The sequence below is a fragment of the Ictidomys tridecemlineatus genome, chromosome 11, assembly GCF_052094955.1.
Source record: "Ictidomys tridecemlineatus isolate mIctTri1 chromosome 11, mIctTri1.hap1, whole genome shotgun sequence".
NCBI lineage: Eukaryota > Metazoa > Chordata > Mammalia > Rodentia > Sciuridae > Ictidomys > Ictidomys tridecemlineatus.
This window is the reverse complement of record NC_135487.1, coordinates 120,158,761-120,185,131: the sequence shown is the minus strand read 5'-3', so window position 1 is coordinate 120,185,131 and position 26,371 is coordinate 120,158,761. Positions and strand designations below refer to the sequence as shown.

At 37.1% G+C, this 26,371-nt stretch overlaps 1 protein-coding gene across 2 annotated transcripts in view; it reads right to left on the bottom strand.

The window, feature by feature from the left end:
• Window positions 1-7,913: 7,913 nt before the first annotated feature.
• Or10j5 (olfactory receptor family 10 subfamily J member 5) overlaps window positions 7,914-26,371 on the bottom strand; it is a 76,038-nt gene continuing 57,580 nt past the window's right edge. The window contains exon 4 of one of the 2 annotated variants that reach the window (XR_013428152.1): window positions 7,914-8,091. Coding sequence is in view for 1 of the 2 variants with exons in the window: in XM_078027204.1 (XP_077883330.1) it covers window positions 22,903-23,832 (930 nt within the window). In the remaining variant the exon portion in view is untranslated. Of the gene's footprint in view, window positions 8,092-22,814; window positions 23,849-26,371 lie in introns of those variants that run through there. The other variant, XM_078027204.1, reaches the window with a different exon arrangement.

The window sequence follows — 26,371 nt, the reverse complement described above, 5'->3', positions numbered from 1 at the left end:
AGAGCTTAATAACGCTACATGAAAGCCCTTCGTTTGTTTATTTTTTAATATTTTCACAAGCTCAACAAGGCATTTAAAAATTAGCTGACTCCAATATAAGTATCAAAAATAAAAGGAAGAAACTCTGATAACGATGCCATTCACATGCCAGTCACATTTATTTCCCAGTCTGGGATGGGGCTTGGTGACGTCAAACATTTCATTCTAGATTTCAGAGGGAACTCTTTTCTCCTGTCCTTAAAATATCAGGACTGGAAATATATCTCACAGAGGCACAGACACGGAATCTCCGAGAGCAAATTTAATTCCACAAAGAGCTGGTCCCTATGAGACTCATTTTCATAGGAATCCACCTGGACCCCAGGATAGTCTGGGATAAAGAAGTCCCCCCAGACCTCTCCCTGCTGTTCACCTACCTCACCAGGCCTTCCCCTGACCCAGAGCCTAGTAATGCTGCAGGAGAACTCCGCAGGACAGCACCCAGGAGCACTGACGAAGGCTTTGATGATTTTGGAGATAAAACCAGACCCAGACAAAAGAAGCCTTCAGGTAAGGTAGAAGTCAATGAAACCTTCAACAACAAATTGTAAAATTTCTGCAGAGGTTTCCCTGGCTATACAGCCAAACTCATAGAGTCAATAGTAGATTCTCCAGAGAACAAAAACCCTTTTTTGTGTGTGTCTGTCTAAAAGAGAGAAAAGCAGAACAGTATTTATCCAACAAAATATCAGGTAAGAAAACAAAAAAGCAGTTCTTTATATATCCTGGAAATTAATGCCCTATCTAAGATGCAGGTGGCAAAGATTTTCTCTCATTCTGTAGGCTCTTTCTTCATGCGCTTGATTGTTTCCTTTGCTGTAAAGAGGCTTTTTAGTTTGATGTCATCCCATTTATTGATTTTTTTTTTTTTTTACTTCTCGCACCTTAGGAGTCTTGTTAAAGAAGTCAGTTCCTAAGTCAATGTGTTGAAGCGTTAGGTCTTCCTTTTCTGCTAGTGTGCATGGCCTCTGGGTCAATGCCTAGGTCTTTGGTCCACTTTTGAGTTTTGTGCAAGGTGAGAAATACGGATTAACTTTTATTGTACTACATATGGATTTCCAGTTTTCCCAGCACTATTTGTTGAAGAGGCTATCTTTTCTCTGAGGTATTTTTGGTGCCTCTGACTAATGTGATGTAACTATATTGATGTGGGTTTGTTTCTCTGTCTTCTAGGCTGTTCTACTGGTCTTCTTGCCTGTTTGGGTGCCAGAACCATGCTGTTTTTGTTACTATAGCTCTGTAGTATAATTTAGGGTTTGACACTGTGATGCCTCCTGCTTCACTTTTCTTGCTAAGGGGATTGGCTATTCTGGGCCTCTTATGTTTTCCAGATGAATTTCAAGACTGCTTTTTCTATTTCTATGAAGAATGTCATTGGAATTCTGATGGGAATGGCACTGAATCTATATAGTACTTTTAGTAGTATGGGCATTTTGACAATATTAATTCTGCCTATCCAAGAACATGGGAATCTTTCCATCTTCTGAGATCTTCTTTAATTTCTCTCTTTAGTGTTCTGTAGTTTACATTATAGAGGTCCTTAGCCTCTTTTGTTAGATTGAGTCACAAGTTTTTTTAGTTTTTGGTTTTTGGTTTTTTGAGGCTATTGTGAATGGGATGGTTTTCTTAATTTCTGTTTCAGCTGATTCATAATTGGAGTGTAGAAATGCAGTTGGATTATGGGTTTTAATTTCATATCCTGCTACTTTGCTGAATTCATTTATGAGTGATAGAAGTTTTCTGGTGGAGTTTTGGGTCTTCTGAATATATAATCATGTGGTTGGCAAACAGAGAGTTTGAGTTCTTTTCCTATTTGTATCCCTTAAAATTTTTTATTTTGATTAATTGTTCTGACTAGAGTTTCGAGGATTATGTTGAATAGAAGCAACAAAAGTGGGCATGCCTGTCTTGTTCCTGTTTTTAGAGGAACTGCTTTCAGTCATTCTCCATTCAGAATGATATTGGCCTTGAGTTTGTGGTAACTTTTACAATGTTAAAAAAAAAAAAAACAAAGGGAACTGAACAAATGCTTCTCAAAAGAGAAAAATACAAATGGTCGAAAAATTTATAAATAAATGTTCAACATCTCTAGCAATTAGAGAAATGCAAATTAAAACAACACCGAGATTACATATCACTCCAATCAGAATGGCAATTATCAAGAATACAAGTAACAATAAATGTTGGCAAGGATGCGGGGAATAAGGTACACTCCAACATTGTTGGTAGGACTGCAAAACTGGTTCAGCCACTCTGGAAAGCCATATGGAGATTCCTCAAAAAAGTAGAAATGGAACCATCATTTGATCTAGCCTTCCAACTTCTGGTATATTTCTAAAGGTTTAAAATCAGAATAGTACAGTGATGTAGCCACATCAATGTTTATAGCATCTCAATTCACAAAAACTAAGCTATGACACCAAACTAGGTGTCCTTCAACAGAGGAATGGATAAAGAAAATGTGGTGTATATACACAATGGACTATTACTCAGCCATAAAGAAGAATGACTCTATGACATTTGTCAGTAAATGGAGATTATTATGGTAAGTGAAATAAACCAGTCCCCCCAAAAAGCCAAAAATTGAATGTTTTCACTGATATGTGGAAACTAATCTACAATGTGAGATTGGGGGGTGGAATAGAAATTCAGTAGATTGGACAAAGGAGAAGAAAGGGAAGGGAGAAGGGATAGGAAAACCAAATACAGCGGAATGAATCTGACATAATTTTCCTAAGCATATATAAGAATGCACAGTGAATCCCACCATCATCTACATCCACAAGAAAGGGGTCCAAATTAGAATAATATATATTCCATGCTTGTCTAATTATATCACAAATAGATTATACTGTCATGTGTAACTAAAAAGAACCTATTAAGAAAGAAAAGATTGGGTCCTTCCATTAGCATTTTCATTCCTTGCTTTGTCACATATTTTTTAGCCCACATCACTACTTCTCCTCCCTGTGTGAGCAAAGTGCAAGACCAGTGTCCTCGTGGGCACAGGTGACACCGTATCCCAGGGAGGTGCTAAGTGTCTCACTAGTTAGCAGCAGCTTCTGTCTCAGAACTCGGATCTTGCAGGGTCGACACACACACATGGGTGGGAAGCGGAGGGGCTTCCAAGTTCAATGATTTGTTAACCATTTTTCACTTCTGTGCACAGGTGCCAGGAGTCTGAGGTTCTGAAAGGTAGAAAAGGAATGACCTTTGGCTAAGGAATCCATTTTAGTTAATTATTAAAAGCACGGTTACTGCCTGCATCCCCACCTTTGTGACCTAGATTCCAGTAATGAGAAGTCCCAGGATCACCTGAAAGCCTTCATGTCGGGGAAGGGCCAGGGTAAAGATGAAAATGGCCGACAGCTCAGTGCACTAAGCAAGCCAAGGTTGGAGGACCTTGTGTTCTTTCTGAAAGCTTAGCTCTGCTTGTCCTGAGCACTGTCACTGCCAGGCTTTCATTAGCCACGGGAAGGTATCCCTGGCTGTGGCCTTGACAGGCGTGCTTGCTTCTTCATCCTGCTCAGAACAGTCCTTCCTCGTCTTCCCTCCCTCCGTCAGGACCTGAGCATTGCTGAGTGCAGAGGTGGGTATGAAGATACGCCCACAAAGCAGTCTGGTCTCCAGAAGCTTGCGATTTCTCTGCATGGTCACAGTTCACTCTAAATTCTCCTTTGAAGTTTCTGCTGTGATCTCCATTCTTCATCACAGTCTTTATAGACACGCAGGAACCCAGAGAGGTGTTTGGTTTTTTTTTTCATCTGAGTCAGAGTCTTTATTTTTTCCCCTTTGCCTGACTCATCCTAGTACCAATGGCTATGACTGACTCATCCATGTGTAAAGGGTGATGCTGAGGTCTTAGAGTACACTGGATGCTCAGGGTGGAAATGGAAATTGGCTCTTTTTCCCACATCACTGGTGCTGGGAAAGACTAAAATGACTCTCTTCTTACTATGCTGCGTGCACCCTTTGACTCGAGATTTTTATTTGCATATTGCCTATCTCACCTCTCTGTACCATCCACCAGGCTTTCCCTGTCTCTTCCATATTTGGGGCCAAACTTATTCTGCAGCCTCACTTTCAGCAAACCTCCAATGGTATAGAAATCTAAGGGGTCTTGTCACTCAGAACCCGAAGCCCCACACCTTAACCCTCCTTTTCTTGGCTGAGCCTTCTCTGGAGAAAATATGTCCCTACTGCTGCCCCAAACCTGGCGCTAAGGATAAACAACACCACAAATAATTTCTGCTTCATGGGGTGCATTATGTGGAGGCTGTGGAAACTGCTGATATTTCATTAAAAAAGCTGTGGAGTGAATATCATGTGAGGGGGGAGAAATGCATTCCGTAAGCTGCTGCTTCTGGAAATATTATTCTCTATAATCTTAACTTTAATAGCTTAAATTTAATCAAGTTCTCTTCGGTTGTCAAGTTTAAGATCTTACTATTAATAAACCAACAAAAGTTTCTTGGCGCCTAGCACCAATTTGCATATGGTTCGCGTTCAAAAAATGTCTTAATAGATATTTCCTAAGTGCAACTACGTTTTGATTCTTTTCCAAGGAAAACTTTTGACATCTAAAAATAAAATACATCATTATTGGTATAGTTGTGTGACCAAAACCACAATGGTTCTTAGCTTATTGTTTCTTCCTCTTTTCATGACTTCTGAGGTCCTTCCAGTAAAAGTCTCAAAAAAAATCTATAATCTTGGTGAAAAATTTTGAGAGTAACTGTAGTAGATTCTTGGGAACACTTTTTTTTTTAAATTTCTCAAAATACACAGTAAGAAAGCAAGCAATCCAATTAAAATATGCAAAACTATATCCATACTAAGGATTCTTACCCAGTGACAGAAAGGAGCACAGTGTTGATATGTGCAATTGCTTAGTCAGTTCTACTTATAAGGGGTTTATTCTTCATTATCTGCCTTTTTAAGATGGAAAGATAGATCATTGATTTTCACCTCATTTCTCTAGTCTTCTATAAAAATTTAATGTTATGGGTTATCCCCGAGCTCTGCTTTAGCAGCATCACACAAATCCTGATGTGTTTTGTTTTCATTTTTATTCAATTCAAAATATGTTCCAATTTTCCTTCTGATTTCTTCTTTGACCCATGGGTTATTTAGAAGTATGGGGTTTAATTTTCAAACATTCAGGTCTTTTCTACATACCTTTCTGTTGTTCGTTTCTAATTAAATTCCGTGATGGCAGTAACAGATACTCTGTGCCATTTTAATCCTTTTAGATGTATACAGGACTTGTTTTAAATTCTAGAAAATAGTCTGTTTTGGTGAATGCCCCACGAATACCTGAAAAGAATGTATGTTCTTCCATTTTAAAATAGTGTTTTTTTGAAAATAAGCTGTTGAAATTATGATAAGAGTTGGAACTGTAGCTTCCTTTTATTCATTAATATTTCCCTTTTTTCAATATTTCTTCCATAGTTCCTTTTTTTCTCTATTTCTATCGATTGTCTATACAATCAATACAAATAGATTGATTTGTATTGATTGTATAGAAATCAATACAAATCAAATCTAAATCAATTATAGAAAGAAGAGTTGAAATATTAAATCTAGCACAATATAATTGTGGGCTTGTCTCTTTTTTCTTTTAGTTCTATCAATTGGTCTCATTCATTTTGAAACTCTGAAATTAGGTGTGCAGATATTGAAGATGTGATAGCTTCTTGATGAATTGAGTCTCTCATCACTTTGACTTGTTTAAGCTTTTCATAATTGGTTATCTTTAAAAAAAAAAACGTTAATGTATAGTCAAAATAATCCTGAGAAAAGACAAAGTTGGCAGACTAACATTTTTCAATTTTTAAAACTCCCTACAAAGCAACAGTTACCAAGACTGTGTACTATGGAGACTGTGTACTATACGTATAAAGTCTCAGATCCACAGTAGATTAAGCAAAGGGGAATGAAAGGAAGGGGGGGGGTATAGGAAAGACATGAGAAAGAAACTAACATAATTTTCCTATGTACATATATGAAAATACCTACGTAGATTCCACCATCATGTACAACCACAAGAATGGGGTCCTGATTACAATAAGATATATTCCATGCTTGTATAATTATATCATAATATATTCTACCGGCATAAATAACTAAAAAGAACCAATAAAAAAGGAAAAAAAATAAAGTAGTCATGTAGATCAATTCAATAGAATTGCGAGTATGCAAATAAACCCACACACCGTTTTTATCTTTTTTATTTGTTCTTTGTAGATATACATGACATTAGAGTGCATTTTGACATACTATGCCTACATGGAGTATAACTTATTCTTGTGATTGTATATCACACATCTTTGACAACTGATTTCAACAGGAGTGACTAGACAATTAGGAAAGGTTAGTCTGTTTAATATTTGGAATATGGGGCAACTGGATAGCCACATGCAGAAGAATAAAGTTCCCCTCCCTTCGTACCATAAACAAAAAAATAAATGAAAATAGATCAAAACCTTAAACATAGGAACTAAAACAAAAATTCTTAGGGAAAACTTAGATGTAAAGCTCTGTGATCTTGGATTAGACAAAGATTTTTTAGATAATGACATCTAACACTCAAGCAAAGAAAAATAACTAAGACAATATCAAGAAAGTGAAAGGGTACATGAGGACAGGAAAGATGATGGAATCAGATGAACATCATTACCCTAGGTACATGAATGACTGATTACACATATGGTGTGATGCTACATCATGTACAACCATAGCATCTAGCCTGTGACCCACGCTGGCTTCATGAAAGAAGGTTTGAAAAGTGAGAAAATGATAGGGAGTTTTAAATTAAAGAGACAAGACTCTAATTACCTTTAAAACCAGCTCCAGGACAGCTTCTCCTAGCTCCAACCTGCAGCCACCTAATGTGGTAGTGAGGTTTACAGAAGAGTCTAGTGAGAGAGAGAGAGAGAGAGAGAGAGAGAGAGAACATGCCAGGGAGTGGGCTTTTATTAGGGAACAAAAAATTCCGGGGAAAATCCCATGAAGGTTAACGGGGGCAGCATCCCAAGGTCAGGGGCAACGATTGGGTCTTGGGGCAGTGGCCAGACACGCCTCTGCACGGACAAGCCCTCGGACCTGGAGAAGGGTGGGGAAGGCTCTGACACAGCTGTGTCTAAGCGCCTCTCACCCAACCAGGGAGGTGACTCAAATCATGTGCGAGGATGGCCTCCCACAATAGAAATGTAAAGTTGTGCTGCAAATGTGCACCATGAATCAAAATGCATTCTGCTCTCATATATACATAATTTAAATAAATTAATTAATTTTAAAAAAGAAAGTAAAAAGACATCTATCTACTCAATAGGGAAATATATATATATAAGATTATAAATAAATATAATCTTACTATTCAACAATAAAATGACTAATAACCCAATGTAAGTTTCTTTAAAATATCATTTTCACATTAAAATACCTTGGCCCTATTGCTGAAAAACAGTTTGCTACATATACATGGATTTACTTCTATATTCTTCAGTTTATTAAACTGATTTATATGTGTGTTGTTATTTTATAGCCTCACTGACTACATTAAGTAGTTTTACACCAACATTAATATCCTACTTTTTTCCTATAAAATGTTTTTTTGGTTGCTCCAGGTATTTTACATTTCTATATACATTCCAAATTGGTTTTTCAATTCCTCTTTTTAAAAGGCTGTTGGCATTTTGATTGAGATTGTTTGAATTTATACACTAACTTAGGGAAAATTGATATCCTACTAATAATCTTCTAATCCATGTGCATAATATTTATATCCAGTTATTCCTGTCTAATTTCTCTCAGCAACATTTCATAGTTTTCTGTGTAGAGGTCTTCATATGTTTGTGAAAGTTCACACTCTCTGTTTTTAATGAAATTTAATGATATGTTACATAGATTTCAGATTGTTGCTCATATTTAGAAATACAATTGATGGGCTGGGGATGTGGCTCAAGCAGTAGCGCACTCGCCTGGCATGCGTGCGGCCCGGGTTCGATCCTCAGCACCACATACAAACAAAGATGTTGTGTCGTCTGAAAACTGAAAATAAATAAATAAATAAATAAATATTAAAATTAAAAAAAAAAGAAAAAGAAATACAATTGATTTGTATGCATTGATCTTTTACTCTAAAAACTTGCTAAATTTATTTACTAATCCTAGAATATTATCCATCAATTTTTTATATACACAACCAAATCTTATGTAAGTAAATAAAATTTATACTTATTATTTTACAATCTTAACCTCTTTAATTTCTGTTTCTTGTCTCATTGCCCTGGTTAAGAACAGTATGGCAATATTGAATGACAAAAGAAGGCACTCTTATTTTTCTATTGTTCTAAGAGAACAAACATTTTCTTTGACTATTAATTATAACATCTGGCGGTTGAGAAAATTATCTTCAACTAGTACATATCCATGAGTCTTTCATGAATGAGAACTAAATTTTGCCCATTTTTAATCAATTTTGAGTTAATCACATATGGTGAACTCATTAATTGATTTTCAAATGTTAAACCAATTTTTTTTTTTTTACTTGGAAAAACCTTACTGGTTCATGGCATATGATCTTTTTAAGGTATTGTTGGCTTTTATTACCAGCACGTTGTAAAGGACTTTTGCAACTATGTTTCAAATATTTTCTTAAATCTTTGTTAGAATTTTCCAGTGATGTCATTTAGAGCTGGTGCATTTCTTGTGAGAAATTTTACTTTAATTTAATTTAAACTGCATGACTATTCCAACTTTCCATTTCTTCTTGAGTTAAATTTGATCACCTGTAACTTTAAAAGAATTTTTCCACTTTATGTAAGTAGTTTAATTTATTGGCACAAGTTTCTTATCATATTTCTTTCTTAATCTTTTTATATATACAGGATCTATATAGTAAATGGATCTATATAGTAAAATCCCTCTTTAATTGTTTCTTCCTTTTTTCTCTCAGTTCATTTAAAATATTATCAAATGTATTTATTTTAAAAATTCAATTTCATTGACGTTTTGTTCATTTTTTTATTCACTGATTTTCTTCTATTCAATTTGGATTTAATTTTCTGTTTTTAGCCTCTTAACCCATTAAGTCTCAAGTTTTCAATCTGCAAACATTTCAACTTAATTGACGGAGGTGCATTAAAATGGGTTGGAAATCACAATGTAAAGCTTATATAGACTATATATTAATTACTAATATATTAATTATATTTATTATACTTAATTATTATGATTGTTTCATTATTAAATATAATTATATATCATATTACATATTTATTTAAGTTTTTATAAATGTTCCATGTCTGAGACAAGGGGACAAAATAGATTTTTAGGTAATATGAACTTTTCTTCTATACCAATATTAACATTCAAAGCTATAAAATTTTCTCTAAGGACTGCTTTAGGTGGATTCATCACTGGTGTATAGGAATGCATTTGATTTATAGGTGTTGATTTTATATCCTGCGACTTTGTTGAATTCATTTATTAGTTCAAGAAGTTTTCTGGTGGAAATTTTTGGATCTTCTAAATATAGAATCATGTCATTGGCAGTTAGTGATAGTTTGAGTTCTTCTCTACCTATTTGTATCCCTTTAATTTCTTTATTCTAATTGTTCTGGTTAGAGTTTCAAGGATGATGTTGAATAAAAGTGGTGAAACAGAGGATTCTTGTCTTGTTCCAGTTTTTAGAGGGAATGCTTTCAATTTTTCTCTCTTTAGAATGATACTGGCCTTGGGTTTAGCATATAACATTTACGATGTTGAAATATGTTCCTACTGTCCCTAATGGCAATCATCAAGGGTAGTAGCTCAGTGGTACAGTGCTTGCCTAGTACATGTGAGACCCTGGGTTCAATCCTCATCACCACAGAAAAATAAATAAATAAAATAAAAGGTATTGTGTCCATCTACAACAAAAACAACAACAAGAATACAGGCAAACGTAGGCGAGGATGTGGGGGAAAATGTACACTGATACATTGCTGGTGGGAATGCAAATTGGTGCATCTACTATGGAGAGTGATATGGAGATTCCTCAAAAAACTTGGAATGGAACCACCATTTGACCCAGCTATCTCACTCCTTGGTTTATACCCAAAGGACTTAAAATCAGCATATATTACTGTGATGTGGCCATGTCAATGTTTATAGCAACTCACAATAACTAAACTATGGAACCAACCTAGGTTGCCCTTCAATAGATGAATGAATAAAGAAAATGTAGTATATATATTTGATGGAATATTACTCAGCTTTAATGAAGAATGAAATTATGGCATTTGACTGTAAATGGATGGAGTTGGAGAATATCATGCTAAGCTAAATAAGCCAATCCCACAAAACCAAAGGCCAAATATTTTCTTTGATATGCAGATGCTAATTCACAATAAGCAGTGGGTGCGGAGACAGGGAATGACCGAGTTGCTTTAGATAGAGGAGAGTGAAGGGAGGGGAGAGGATATGGGGATAAGAAGAATAGTAGATTGAAACAGACATTATTACCTTATGTGCATATAGGACTGCATGACTGGTGTGATTCTCCAACATGTACCATCAGAAAAATGAGAAATTTTACTCTCCCCCATTTATGTATTATATATCAAAGTGCATAAATGCATTCTACTGCCATGTATAACTAAAACAAATAAAAAATTAAATTTAAAAAAGAACTGCTTTAATTCTGTCACACAAGCTTTCATATCTTCTGTTTTCATTTTCATTCAGTTCGAAATATGTTCCAACGATCATTGTGATTTCTTCTTGGAGCTATGGGATATATAAGAGTGTTGTTTAATATCTAAGTATTTGTGGATTTTCCATATATATATTCTGTTGATTTCTAATTTGATTCTATTTCATTATTTAAAAAATATTTTGGATCACTTTAACCTTTTAAAATTTATCGGTGTTTGTTTTAAAGTCCAGAAAATGGTCATTCTTGGTGAATGTTTCATGATCACGTAAAAAGAATATGTATTATATTGTTAAATAAAATGTTCTGTAAGTGATTTGAAAAATTTTCACATTTTTATACTTATTTTATGTCTACTTGTTGCATAGATTATGTAGAGAGAACTGTCGAAATCTACAATTATAATTATGGATTTGTGTCTTCTTTCAACTTTGTCAGTTTTTGTATCGTGTTTGAAACTGTTATTTGGTATGTGCAAACTTAGAATGCCGCTTCTTCTTGATAGCTTGAGTGCCCTTCTTATCATTATGAAATGCCTCTCTTATGTTTGGTAAGATTTCTTTAATGAGACCTAATAGATATGATATTAATATAGTCAGTATAGTATTCTTATTTGTACTATTTGCACGGTACGCAATGCTGCATCATTTTTACTCTGATATTCTTCTTTGCATTTGAAGTATGCTTCATGTGGAAGGAAATAATTGTCTTGCTTTTGTTCTGTCTGATGATCTCTCCATTTTGATTAAAGGGTTCACAGAATTGAGATTTAATGTAATTATTAGTATGGTGAGGCTCAATCTATCATTTTGCTATTTGTTCTATTTGATCCACTTCTTTGTTGTTCCATCTTCTCACATTATCCTGCCTTATTTGGATTGTGTATGTTTTATGATTCTATCTGATCACCAATATTGGATTAGTAGCGATACCTATTTGTTCAATGTTAAGTGGTTGCTCAGGAGTTTACACTGTTCATCCTTAACTTGTCATCAGAAAACACGATGCCACCTCACATGCAAGGTAAAATTATATAAGGTACTTTCATTCCCTTCTTCTATTTATGTGCTAATCTTTTCTTACATTTTATTTCATTACGGTTGAGGCTATACCATGTATCTTTTAAAATGGATTTTTTAAAGTGTGCCTTATGTTCACTCATAAATTATTAATTCTTTACTTTCTTCATCCCTGTCTATATATCTATCTGCATTTCTATTTGGTGACACTTCTCTTCCATTTGAAGAAATTTTAATACTTATTGTGGTACAGGTCTGTTAGCAATAACTTCCCTTAGCTTTTATTCAAAAAATATTTATTTGGACTTATATTTGAATAATATTTTTTTTCTGAATGTAAAATTCCAGGTGTACAAATTTTATCTTATAGCACTTTAAAGATATTGTTCCACCGTCTTCTGACTTGCATTATTTTTAATAAGAAGTCTGATTACTTTTTATAGTTATATATATAGTCCTTCTCATATGGTAACTTTTATAATATTTTTCTCTTCATCACTGGTTTTAGCAATATGCTTTTGATATGCCCTGGTATGGGGTGGGATATGTATGTGAAAGTGAGGTTGTCTCACTGGTGCTTCATTGAATTTCTTGTCCTGGGGCTCTAGTGTTTGGATATGGTTTGAGTATGTGCCCTGAAGGTCCTTATGCTGGAAGGTAGATCCCCACCCTGGCAGTGTGGAGAGGTGGAACTTTTAAGAAGGCAGGCTTCATAGAAGGTAATTAGGTCATGGGGTACCACCCTTGGAAGGGATTGATGCAGATTTCATGGGAGTCTATTAGTTACCTTCCCCCCCACCCCGCCAATTTTTTTTTTTAAATTATGAGTCTGGCCCTCCCCCAATCTCTTGCTTACTCTATCATCCTCCCATGGGCTCCTACCATGATTCCATCCACCATACTGTCATGCCATCTGCCATGAGGCCCTGTCCAAGCCCAGGAGCATGTTCCCTCCACACTCTTGGACTTCTGTAACTCTAAGTTAAATAAATGCCTTAATATTGTTTCTTAATAAATTGTCCACTTTCAGGTATTTTGTTATAATAACAAAGCACATTAATAAAGTGAATTTTTAATTTCTAACAAATTTTAAAATAGCACTGCCATTGTTTATTCAAATATTTTCCACTCTGTCCCTGTCTATTTTTTTCCCCGTAGACTCCAATTACTTTTATGTTAGGCTGCTTGATCTTTTTCCACAAGTAGCTGAAGTTCAGTTTATTGTTTTCAATTATTTATTGCTCTTTGTTCCTATTTGGATAATTTCTATCCTTATGTCTTCAAGTTCTGTGATTTCTTCTTCTGCAATTCCTAGCCTATGGTTCATCTTATCCAGAGAAATTTTCATGGCAGTTCTTCTAATTCTACAAGTTACATTTGATCCTTTAGATCTTCCACTTCTCTCTTAATTACATCCATGTTTTCTCTTAATCTTTGAACATACTTGAAATTGTGTTAACATCCTTGTCTGCTGATTTCATCATCTGTTTCATTTCTGTCTCCTTCTTTGGAGTGATTTCTCTTGTGACGATAGGTGAAATTTGTGTTAGTTGGCTTTTCTGCACTGTGATCGAAAACCTGACAAGAACAACTTCAAGAGAAGGAAAATCTTATTTGGGGCTTATCATTTTAGAGCATTCAGTCTATTGTGGGCCAACTCCATTGCTTTGGGTCTGAGATGAGGCAGAGATTCAGACAGAAGAGTATGAAAGAAGAAAGCCGTCAACTCATGGTAGCCAGGAAAGGGAGAGAGGGAGAGAGAGAGAACGAATGAATGCAGGAAGAGCCAGGGACAAAACATAATCCCCAAGGGCTTGTCCCTATCCATGACCTACTTCCTTCAGTCACGTCCCACCCGCCTACAGCTACCACTCAGTAATCCATTCCAATGATTAATCCAGCAAATAGATTAATCCCCTTCTCAAGTGATAGTTGTCAAGATGTGATCATTTCACCTCTGAACATTCCTGTATTTCCACATGAGCTTTCAGGAAGACATCTCATATCCAAACCATAACAACAGTCTTCTGTTTATTCACATATCTAGAAATGCTTTCGTGAATGCTGAAGATTTTTAATTTTATGTATGCAGAGTTTAATTTTTTTTATGCCTTTAAAGAGTATCAACCTCTGCTGTGCTATATATTTGGGTTATTAGTGGATCGGTTTGACCCCATTAGGCCTTCTTTCTAAGTCTGATGTGGCATACACCTCTGCCTTTATAATCAGGTTGGAGCAGCCTTATCCCAAAGGTCTAACCTTCCTGAGATCCCGGCTGAGGCCTCAGAGTGTCAGCTCAGCTTCTCTGCTCTAGCTTGGTCAAACGCCAGTGTATCACAGCCAAATGGAAACCTCAGAACCTTTGTTTAGCTGCATCTCACCATCATTGTATTCTGCCAGCTTTATGGTCAAATGTGTGCATAGCCTAATATTTTGTTAAAGACTCTGGGGATGCTTATGCATATTTCTAGAGCTCTTATTGTGTGCATATTCCTCTCTTCTTATACCCCTCTTCATAATTCTCAGCTACATTGCTAGCTTTGGACTTCAATTTTTGCCTCCTTAGCTCAGCAAAACCTTGTGTTCTGCTTAGACTCCATTTCCCTGTGCTATATTTTACAAAGTGTCTTTAGGGACAAAAAAAAGAAAGCAATGGTGCAGCTTAATTTTTGTATTTTTCTTCTCTTGAGAATTAGAGTCTTTCATTGCTTATTGTCCTAAATCTGAAAATAATCAATTCATATGTTTTCCCATTAAAAATACCTGGTTTTGAAAGGAATAATTAAATAACAGCTATTCCCTCCTGACCAGGAGCAACAGTATATAATTGACTTTGCATCTCTTTTGTATACCATCAATTTATTGCCCTTCAGCTTCAAATTTCCTTTCCTTGCTTACTCTGGAAGGAATGGAGCTGGGCCCTTGACACTTACCCTAATGTTAAGCATTTTTAACACCAACTGCTATAGAAACATGACAATATGAGGGATTTCCCCTCTGAGTTCCAGAGTAATCCACTGGGCATCTCTCTTGAGGATGGATTGACTTCCCCAACTCCAAATTCCTGCAACATGGGCAGCTTCACCAGGATCCAGCTCCTGAAGTGTGGTGCAGTCAATCATACCAGTTTTCTTCAACATCTCTTTTTGTATAGTGGAACACGTTCACAAGACGCCTTTCTCTGAATAGCTTTCACGAGCACACCGGAAGGGGGGTTTCTGGCAAACTCCAAAGTGTGGATTTTCAGCCAGGTGTGCTGGCATATGTCTGCAATCTCAGTGACTCGGGAGGTTGAGGCAGGAGGACCTCAAGTTTGAGACCAAACAAAACAACTTGGTGAGATCTCAATTAAAAAAAAAACTGGGAATGTAGCTCAGAAGGTTTGCCTTTTCCCTGGATGCTTGTCACGTCTTCAGTATTCATATTTATTCGATTTTCCTAAATGTACATATACGATTTCTAGAGCAAAGCCGATCTCTTAATATGATCATTGCACAATCAATACCCAGAATAACATTGCAGCATCTCCACATGCAACACCCTGCAGAGTGACAGGATAAAAACCAATTAGAAAAAAATATCCCACACAAGTGGCAAAATTACCCTGTATGCAAGAATTGAAGAAATATGAATGTTTTCCTTTTAAAAATGGGTAAAAGACTATTTGTCTTCTTTGGTTTCTGAGAGCATCTCCTTGGAACAGGATGAAAAGAATGCTTATTCTGGCACTTTGGTATATAAATGAATTCATCTAGAGAGAAGATAAACCCCACATTTATAGATTTTACATACTAGAAATTTCTTCCTGGCCTCAGGTTTCTCCTATTTTGAAATTTAAACTCGGGGAGATAATGCTCTAACTTAGATACTTAGCCCAAAATGTAAAACTGTGGCTCTTGGGGAGATACAAGAAGGCTTACTATACAGAAACAATCAGCTCCACCATTTGGGTAAAATAGCAATAAATTGAGTCCTCAGTATATGTAAGAAGATAAAATATTTATAGAAAAAAATGAAAGCAAGCATTTTGTATTATTATCATGTTCCATTCCATGGGAACACTAAAAAACCCAACGAAGTGTGTTTTCTCACACTATTTTAGCCCTAGGAATAGTTACTGTTACTTGTATCTGCTCTGCCTACATTGTTTATAATTACCTTCACTAATTGCTATCAAATTCCTCATCATTCCAGTCCCTTCTTGTATTTAACAATTCATTCTATTAAACTCTCTATGATAATTCCTGTGTGGCTTTTTGTCTCCTAATTGGGCCCTGACTGGCATACAATTCATTCTCACAAAGACTTCTAAGGCGCTTGTTATCTTCTGATCCACAGATCCTATTTGTACATATTTCCTCAAGAGAGTTGATAAGTGTGATGTCGTGGGAAGAGGTTTCGACAAGCAAGATTTTTGTGATCTGCATTATGTCAGAGGGAAGCAGAAAGAACGTAGTCCTAAGGCAAGACTGTGAAAGTGTACTATTGGCTCTACCAGGTAAAAGCCACCAACTCTGGTCATCCTTACAACTGATATGGAAACAAAGTCATGACCAAGGGCCAGGTGCCATCCTCATTTACTCCAGTAGAGGTTCTTTTTATTTGGGGGCAGCCAATGCAGTTAGTGTCATGAGCTGATTAAGTTTATAGTAGTTCACAGTCTTTCTCCAATTTATATTTGACTTTTTCGCAGACCAAACTGTAGAAATTCAATGTGAGTAACCCTTCTTTTTCAAGTTTTTTATCGTGCCATTCATTTCTTCTGTTCTTGCAGTAACGCAGTATTGCTTCTTATTTACAATCCTGGTAAGGAGGTCTCACTTTAGGGATTTTCACTTGGTACTTCCTCTCCTAACGGTCATTGTCCTATGGGGCAGTCACTTTGAGTATTCTGCCTGTTGCTGTGTATTCTTTGTTGTTGTTGTTGTTGTGTAGATGTATACAACAGTAGGCATATTCTGGTTACACATGCAAGAACTGGGGAAATAATCACAAGAGAGGTCCTTGAACCAAATCATCAGACCTGAAATAACACTTTATCACCTGACTTAAGACAACCTAATGAAGTATATCAGAGACTCTTGACTGGTTTCCAGACCTACGATAATTCAGACACTCAGAGCCTCTGGATTGAAAGGAAGGTCAAGTCTCCTTGAGGAAGCATCCTGCATCACAGATACAAGTACACAGTTGCACATCTTCCACCAAAACTTCCCACCAAGGGACGACGTGTGGCCAGACACTAAAGCAACTGCACTGAGCAAAGCAAACTCTAGATGCCCACCAGCCTTTCCTCCTTTCTGCTCTGTGGATCAACAAATGCTTCACAACATCACAGTCTTTTCCAGAGTTGGAATGGTACCACTTATTGTTAAACCAAAGCATTTCATAACAGTATCTTTACATTTACCTCTTTCTTCATGCTATCATTGCCATGTATATGACATCTATACACATTATAAATATATGCCCATTATGAATTTCAAAATAGCAGGTCATAATACTCTTACCAGGTGATACATTTTTAAAATAAATTAATAGAATAAAAAATATATTATTTTATATCTACCCTGATATCTACCATTTCCATGATCTTCATTCCTTTCTGTAAGTAAAGAAAGTTTAAAGTTTACATCTGGTACTATTTCCCTTCAGCCTGAAACATCTTCTATTAACATTTCTAGTGCTGCGTAAATATCTCAAATTTCACTTATCTGAAAGTGTCTTTACTTCCTTTCATTCCTAATGATATTTTTGTAGATATAAATGTGTGGTTTAAAACCAAGGTGTTCAATTGTCTTCTGGCCTCCATCATTTCTGATTAGAAGTCAAATAAAATTATCATTTTTCTCTGATATGAAATATGTCACTTTAATCTGATGACTTTCAAGATTTTATCTTTAGTTTTAAGATTTAACTCTGATATACATAAATTTGATGTTCTTTTTATTTATACTACATGATATTCACTGAGATTCTTGAATCTAAAAGCTTATATTTTTCACTACTTTGGGAAAATTTCAGCCAATGTATCTTTAAATGTTTCTGTGGTACATTCTATTCTTTTTGACTGAGATTCTTAAGTTCATGAATATTAGATTTCTTATTTGTTGTACGGGCCATTGAATCAATGTTCATTTTTTCCCTTTCATTTTTAACCTGTTCTTTAGATTCAATAATTCTTATTGATCTATTTTTAAGTTTGTTAACTTTATTCTGCCAACTCATCTATTGTTAAGCATATTAGTAAATTTTTCATTTCAAATATTTTAATTTTTAGGTCTAGATTTCTTGGCTGAAATTTCACGTTTACTCATGGTAGGTATATTTTCCTGGAAGTCCTTGTACCTGTAATACACCAGCCACTTTAAAGTTCCTGAGTCCTAATCAATTATTTATGAATTGGTTCGTATAGACTGCTTTTCCTTTGGCTATGGGTCACAATTTCCTGTGTGTTGAGCACTTATTGTATGCCAAACACTGCAGGTAAATCACAAGAGATTCTGGATTCATAAACCTTCAGGCTCTTGAGTCTCTGAGTAAGCTTGGTATCGGGAATCCTCGGTAAAACACAGTGCTGAGACGGCCTGAACCTATTCACTTTGACTTCTCCTATCAATATGTGCAAGGGTGAAACTCACCAATCCCAAGACAGGCTATTCTCTTTTCTGGGGTTCTTCAGTATCCTGTGTTTAGCATTAATTTAGTACTTGGTTATAATGGGTTGCAAGTAGACTGTTACTCAAATCAAGGATCAGGACTTATTTATCTCTGCATCTCTAGGGCCTAATCCTGTGCCTGACACATAGAGTGGACATGTATGTCATATTTGTTATATGAACCAGCTAAATAAATAACAGAAATCACACAATGATAACACAAATTTCATAGAATTCTGAAATATATGGATCATTTAATTAAGAAGAAAGGGTCCTAATATAAACTCAGTTCCAACTTAATATATCAAGTGCCCATGATAAAATATAAAGAATATATTCATGATCATGGATAGACTTTGTTACAAAGACAGGAAAGGAATTATGACATTTCAGGAAAAAGTCTATCAACACTGAAAATAATAGAGATTCAACATCTGAAAAGTAAAGTTTACTTATTCATCCTAGTTTACTCCCTGAGGAGAATTAATAAATCATGCATGTTCATGGATATGAATGAAGTAACAGAAATCATGGAGTTTAGGCTGAACAGATTTGTAATTGAGGCTCATTTCTATTTTAGTCCTACTTCTCTAAAGATCTATAAAATCTTGGGAAAATTATTTAAACTATTCACTCTTTGTGGATTTATATAAAAATGGGACACTGATGCTTACTTTATGGAAGTGCTAGGAGAATCAAATGAGATCATTAGTATGATCTCAAAGAGCTATAGAAATATCAGGGACGAAATGATGCAAATGAAGCACTTTTTACCATGATGCCCATCACATCTAAAACTCCCAAATGTTAGCTCCCTCCCCACAGAAACACCCAGGTATGCATGTGAACACATGCTTACACACACCGATTCATACATGTGCACACACCTCTTTAAATGCGTCTTCTTAAAAGTTCAGTTCTGTGTGCCTCCTGCCAGCCATACAACCTGGGCCCAATTTTCTCTCTCCTGCCACTCTCCTCCTCTCTTTTTTTTCCCCAGAAACAAGTGTCCTCATTAATAAAATATTTTATTCTATTTATCATTGGGAGTATTGCAGCTTTTTTCTCCTCTAATCCATCATGGGTTGCAATCAGGAAATGTGAAAAAAATATCAAGCACAACTGGCTTTTCTCTGAAGAAGCTACAGAGTCATCACTGAGAAAATCAGAAGTTTTAATATCCGTAACCGTCTTTTAAATAAATTTTTTTTCTAAAAGATAAATTTTGAAATAATTCTGGATTTTTATGGGTCTAGCTATCACGTGGTCAATTTTAAGTCTGTCAAAGTTATTGCCCCTGATTGTGGCTTAAAACATTAATCCAGCATTAATACAGTTTCCTTCCAAAGAGGGACTTTAGGGCTGGAGATGTAGCTCAGGGGTAGAGTACTTGCCTGGCATGTTTGAGGCCTTTGGTTCAATCCTCAGCACTTAAAAAAAAAAAAAAAACAGATTCTTTTCCTAGTGTTATTTTAAATGGCTGATTATTGTAAATATTTGATAAACAGTCAACTGAGTTTACGGAGCAAGGGAGCAATGTTTAGACGATTCTGTAATGGGAGATGGTCACCTCTACTCTGTTATCCTCTGCTACCTGTCTTTAGATGAAGGAATTCTGTAAGGCAGAGGGAATATGATATCATCCAAAGGTAAATTTAGCACCTACTTTTGCCGAGCTAATTCTCAACATAATAATAGGCAGACAGAGGTGAATAACCCCCTGCCCTCCCAACACTTCTGGCTTCTTCAGGCTGGTGTGTTTCTACTTAGGCTCTTCCTATTCCCTAGATCACCCTCCCTCACCCACCCCAGACATCAATCAACCCAACACCACACAAAGTTAATTACACATCAAGTCACTGTGAATTTTTTTTCCTGACCTCCTAAATAGATGTGACTAATTCTTCTTTAAAAAAAAAAAAAACAATACTCTTGACCCCAAACAACAATTTTGTACATGCACTTAAAACAAATTTTTGTGTTGCTTCTTTTGACTGTCACCCTCCATTGAACTGTGAATAACATTGAAACAGAGTTTCCACATTACTCATCCTTGTAACCTCAGAACTAGTGAATTGCTTGACATGTAGTGCTTAAGAAATGAACATAAACGGAGGCAGGCGGAATAAATAAATTATTACAGGAATTATTTTTCTCCTGATGAACAAAAGAGCTGAACAACAACAACAAAAAAAAAGTACTAAGTGAATAGATGTATTTGCGATATGCAATGGAAGAAAGAGAAACATGGGTATTGCAAGAAGAAGAAGAAGATGATGATGATGATGATTTTATCATTATCATCATCATCATCAACAAAGATAATAAAACTAGCCCCACATCAGCCAGCAACACAGATATTATGAATAAATTTTAGGAGGCAGCACCAAGTGACTCACTGTTCCTGACTCATGCTGCTAAGAGGGCCGAGGATCACTGAGACCTACCCACTCTTATCCTCTTACACACTCTTATACTGTCACTTTCCAGTTATCTCCTCCTGTGAGTCCAAAGACCTGCAAAGTATGTGAACAACTACCGCTGGTGGGCTACTCACTCACCTATTCCTGCAGGGAGAGGCAGGAATGGTGTTTAAACACTTAGGGAATGAGGAGAAAGAGATGGGAAATGTTCAAAAAAGAAAACAAACCAACTTGCCCTCTGATCCTTCAAATTCCCAGCTGGAACCACCCACGTCTTCTCATGTTCTCCAACTTAGTAAAAAAATAGCAGTGCCTATGTAGGTGAAAATGGACAGGGGAGCGAGGCCCAGCGGCACGTGCAGGTAATCCCAGTGACCCAGAAGGCTGAGGCAGGAGAATTGCAAGTTTGGGGCCAGCATCAGCCCCTTAGTGAGACCTTGTCTCAAAGTGAAAAATAACAATGGGCTAGGGATGTAGCTCAGTGGTAGGATGCCCCTCCATTCGATCCCAGTACCACCCAGAGGGGACAAATGGACAGGGTTCAAATGATGCTTCTTTAAGAGAGTTTAAGGAAATGTGGAAACCAAGTCTATGAAGAGAAGTTGCATCTTGTCTCATTTCTATTTGGATTTGAGGGAAGAAATACTTAGACTATAGTGGGGAAAACACATCCATATTCACATTCAAAAGGTAGTGAATGATTTTAAAATGTTCAAAACCCTCTAACACTTACGTCTTAACACCCCAAGGTAACCATGAGCCTCAGATTGAGGCACCTCTTCTAGAAGGACATCAAGAGCTAGTTCAAGGTCATCAGCTATTTTATCTCTGGGCTGGCACAGCCTGCCACAAGGGACAATTAATTGCAGAGGACCCTATACCTCCAACTTACGACTTCCTCACATAGGAAGCTACAGAACAGACAGGAAAGCACACGTCGCCTCAAAGATGCTCAGTCCTATTTCTGAGACTCAGAATAGAAAAATAAAACTGAAAAAAAACAAGGAATCAGAACTGACATGGGAATGGGCTAGAAGCGGGTACCATGAGTGTGTGAAAACTTGTTTTCACTTAAGAAAGTACCTGTGTCGCTTGAGAAAGTATCTTTCCATTCAGTCTCAGAGATAAACTCTGGAGGGAATACCACAAAACAAAATGCTCCCGCAATCTACCCCATTTGGAATATGAAATAACATAACATGGTTATGTTTACTTTAATATAAACAAGTTCCTGGAGAAGTATAAAGTTTGCACTATTTACTGCATGAATGAAAATTAATGGCATTTAATTTGAACTCTGGAATTAGCACAATCCATACCTAAGACAATGGCATTGCAGGCTCTATGTAAAAATTAAAAATCTTTCAAGTGTCCATAGGTTAAAAGGAGGAGTCTTTATGAAAAGTGTATATGGATTTTAAAATGTAGTTATTGAAAACTGTAGTTAGGTGCGTTTCCTGCTCAGCCTCTAGGGAATAGCAGAGATTTTTTGCCTTTACTGCAGAGAAAAAGAAATACACATAGAAATGGATGTTATTAAAGAGCTAATATTGCTGGATAATGAAAGGGATCTTTTCTTCTCTTTTTTTCAATCAACAAGAATTAAGAAAATATTTTCTAACATGAGTATAACAGAGAGCATTCTTTTAACTTTGGACAAGGAAAGCTCTTTCTCAAGCTTTCTCAAGAAAGAAAGCTCTTTCTCATTTCCCTCTCGAGAGGGAAATGAAAGCTGCTATTTTCCTAAGCCCCCTACCACCTACATTCCAATGACCTGTGCTCCATAGCCCTATACCAGACCAGGTCAAGGATGTGACTGTCAGAGACTTCAGACCGAGTGGGAGCCAAAAGAGGTCTCCAAATCAAAAGCGAATGACTCTCATACCTGGTAACAAAACATGGCTTTCTGCCATCCCCAGAATATTAAAAAGAAAAATACGTCTGCTGTCTGACATTATTCTAGCCAGATGCTGTACTTGACGAACATTTGTGCTGCGGCTTATTTGTAAGTAGACACACACCACACTGGGTTGAAGGTCTCCTGCCAGAAAGGTTTCCATCTGTTAAGAAACGCTTCTGCCCACAGCTCTGCGCAGGGCATCCTTGACCTCCTTGTTCCTCAGACTGTACACAACCGGGTTCAGCAGGGGAGTGATGATGGTGTAGGTCACAGAGAGAAGAAGGTCTTTCTCTACAGAACTCTCCGACTTGGGCTTGAGGTAGGCGATGGAGGCACAGCCGTAGTGGACAATGACCACGGTCAGGTGGGAGGCGCAGGTGGCGAAGGCCTTCTTCCGACCTTCAGCAGTGGCGATTTTAAGAATGGAATGGATGATCAGGATATAGGAGATGGTTATGAGGCCTATGGGCACAAGAATCACAAATGAACTCACACCATAATTAATGATCTCATTGACTGTGGTATCCACGCAAGAAAGTTTCATGACGGGGTGAATGTCACAGAAGAAATGATCCACCACGGTGCCACAGAAGGGCAGATTAAACATGGCTGTCACCTGAAGAGTCGCCATCATCAGGCCAGTGCCAAAGGACCCACCTACCAAACCGGCGCACATTCTTTTGGACATGATGACCGTGTACCTCAGGGGCGCACAGATGGCCACATAGCGGTCGTAGCCCATCGCTGTGAGAAGGAAGCAATTATTAATGGCCAAGGTGACGAAGAAGAACATTTGAGTCGCACAACCTGGTAAGGAGATGGGCTGGTTATAAAAAACCAGACTGGAAAGCATCCGTGGGACAATGACCAGTGTGTACACCGTCTCTGAACTCGCCAGCGTGCTCAGGAAGAAGTACATGGGAGTGTGGAGGTGATGGTCAACACAGGTGATGGTCACAATGATGATGTTTCCAGCCAGGGTGAAAATGTAGACGGTTAGGAAGACCACAAAGAGGGTTGTTTGATGTCTTCCGAAGCTAGAGAATCCCAAGAAGATGAATTCTGTCACTTCCGTGAGGTTCTTTCTCTGCATTCTGCTCTACCAGGGTCTGAAAGCAATAAAACACATCATCAAGGGGAAACTTCTCATTGGCAACTGGATTTTAAAACAAAGGACAATGATGGCTAAACTGAGAGAGTGAGCTTTTCCCTCCTTGGTGACCGGCAAGTTCTTGTGTAGGGTCCTTGCACAGAGAGAGAGAGAGAGAGAAAATGTTTTCCATGTTTCTTTCCATGTACACATGTGAACGCTATCCCTGCAGAGCAAACTTTCTGCACAGGGAGATTTCTGAGCACATGATCATCTCACAGACACTTCCGATGTCAGAAAGGGAAGGGAAACAGCGAGGAGGAAGTCAGGTTCTGTTCCAATGCATAACAATATCGAGCACTCAAACCCTCTTAACAAGAACGAATACCACTAAAGTGCATGTCAAGGAAGCCATAAAGATAAGTGTTTGGGAACAAAATGATATAGCAGTTATGAAGTATGCAAGCTAGACAGACTTTGCAAAGCGGTTGTTGGATTTGACGATAAGATCCCCAGTAACCTTTTCCACGGTGTTTAGATTGAATTCTGAATGTAAGAACTTGATTTCGGAGAGGTAATAGGGTCCGGATGTTTCATCAGACCCTCAAAGCAGAACAGTGACAAAACGTCTTCTGCAATGATCAGTCTACCGAAATTGATCACTCCAGTCCCATCCAAAAAAAAAAAAAATTCTCTTTTGTTGATTTCAGTAGTCCTTTTGAATGAGTCAGGAAGACAGGGTTGTGATTGAGAACTGAGAAAAATATTGTTTAGTTTTCACTGTAAGACAACTTGAGACATAGACAAGGGAATATAAACTCCACCGTTGAGAGGAGGACAGATTCTGCCAGCAGTTTGGAACCCAACTGACATCTATTTTTAAAAATTTGATGAACAGTTAATTTGATCTAATTATAGGAAGCACCACACACTAGTCCCCTTTGTTTGAAAGTGAGCCCATTTACCCTCCCTTTGGGAGGTTGAGGCAAGATGATTACAACTTCAAGGCCAGACTGGACAGCTTACAGAGACCCCCACCTCAAAATTAAAACTAAGAAGGTCTGGGGATGCAGCTCCGTGCCGCTGGGACCCTAGGTTCAATCCCTAATGATTTAAAAAAAAAAAAAAAAGGTAGGGGAAGCATATATAAGTTGTATGGAGACCATGCAGCTGATCCTGCGGCTCTCTACAGTGATGGTTTCATTGATCTCTCTTCATTTTCAGAATTATTGAAATAGGCTTCCCTCCCTCATCCTCCATGATTCTTTCCAAGTTGGCGTGAGCGTGATCATGCTCGTGAAGTTGTTCGCTCACATGTGGCTGAAGATGTGTCCACTGCTAAAACTGTTAGACTTGCTTTTTCATGCCTCTCTGCATCGTTTGATGCTTCTGACCCCTGCCTCTTGGACACATTCTCTGACCTTGGTCTCCATGATGACACATTTTTTTGCCCATCTTTCCAGCACTCACGCAGTTACCTTCCACCAACCAGCTCAGTCCACCCACAGCATGATTACCATCTCCTGTCCTCTGGTTGACCCTTGGCCCTTGCCTTTTCTCTTTCCATAATATCCCTCACATTTTTTTTTCCTGTTATTTTTATGTTATATTGCTCAACTCTCTCATTTCCATCACCAATCTTTTCCCCATTTCTCCAACTTACCTCTCTCTTGGCTTTTCTATTTGTCTGTCTGGCCATCATAATAAATTTTGTACTTTTGAAAGTGAACTAAACACCAACACTTTTCGGGTTGGGTGACCCTCCTCAATGATTTCATCAGCGTTCCAACCAATCAGTAGTAGTCAGTAGTTTGGAGCTACATCTACTCAACATCACATTCAGTGGATTTTTTTTCCTTAAAGTAGATCTCTTTTCCCTCCGAATTCCTAGATCCACAATGACCCACTTCAGATTAGGGGGACCCAGTTCTCTACTCAGGATAATAAAACATGTTCCCATTCTAAAATGCATATGGCTATACAGAGGATTAAGAAATCAAACCAGTTTTGAAAAATAAGTACAAAATGAAAAGACTCGCCCTACTTCATTGAGAGATTCTAGTAATCACGACAATTTGGTATCAGAGCCAGGACAGACAATGAAAGAAAATGTAGAGTCCAAAAATAGAACCAGAATTATACGTTCAATTCATTTTTCCATAAAAATGGAAGGCATCTCAATGGTAGTATTTTCAACAAATGTCGGTAGAACACGTAAACATTCACATGGGGGAAAAAAAATCAATCTCAAACTTTACACAAGACAAACACAAAATAACCCGATATGAATCACAGAAATGTATAAGAGAGAAAACTACAAAAGATCTCGATGAAAATAAAGGATGAAATCACCATGACCTTAAAATAAGCAAAGAGTTCTTAGGTAACAGAAAGCATAATTCATAAAGAACAAGATCACAAACTGAACTTTATCAGAACTAAAAGCTTCTACTTTTCAAAAGACATTGTTGAAAACAGACAAACAAACAAAAAAAAGGATAAGCCCAGAGTAGGAAAAAACCATTCATCATAAATAAATCAA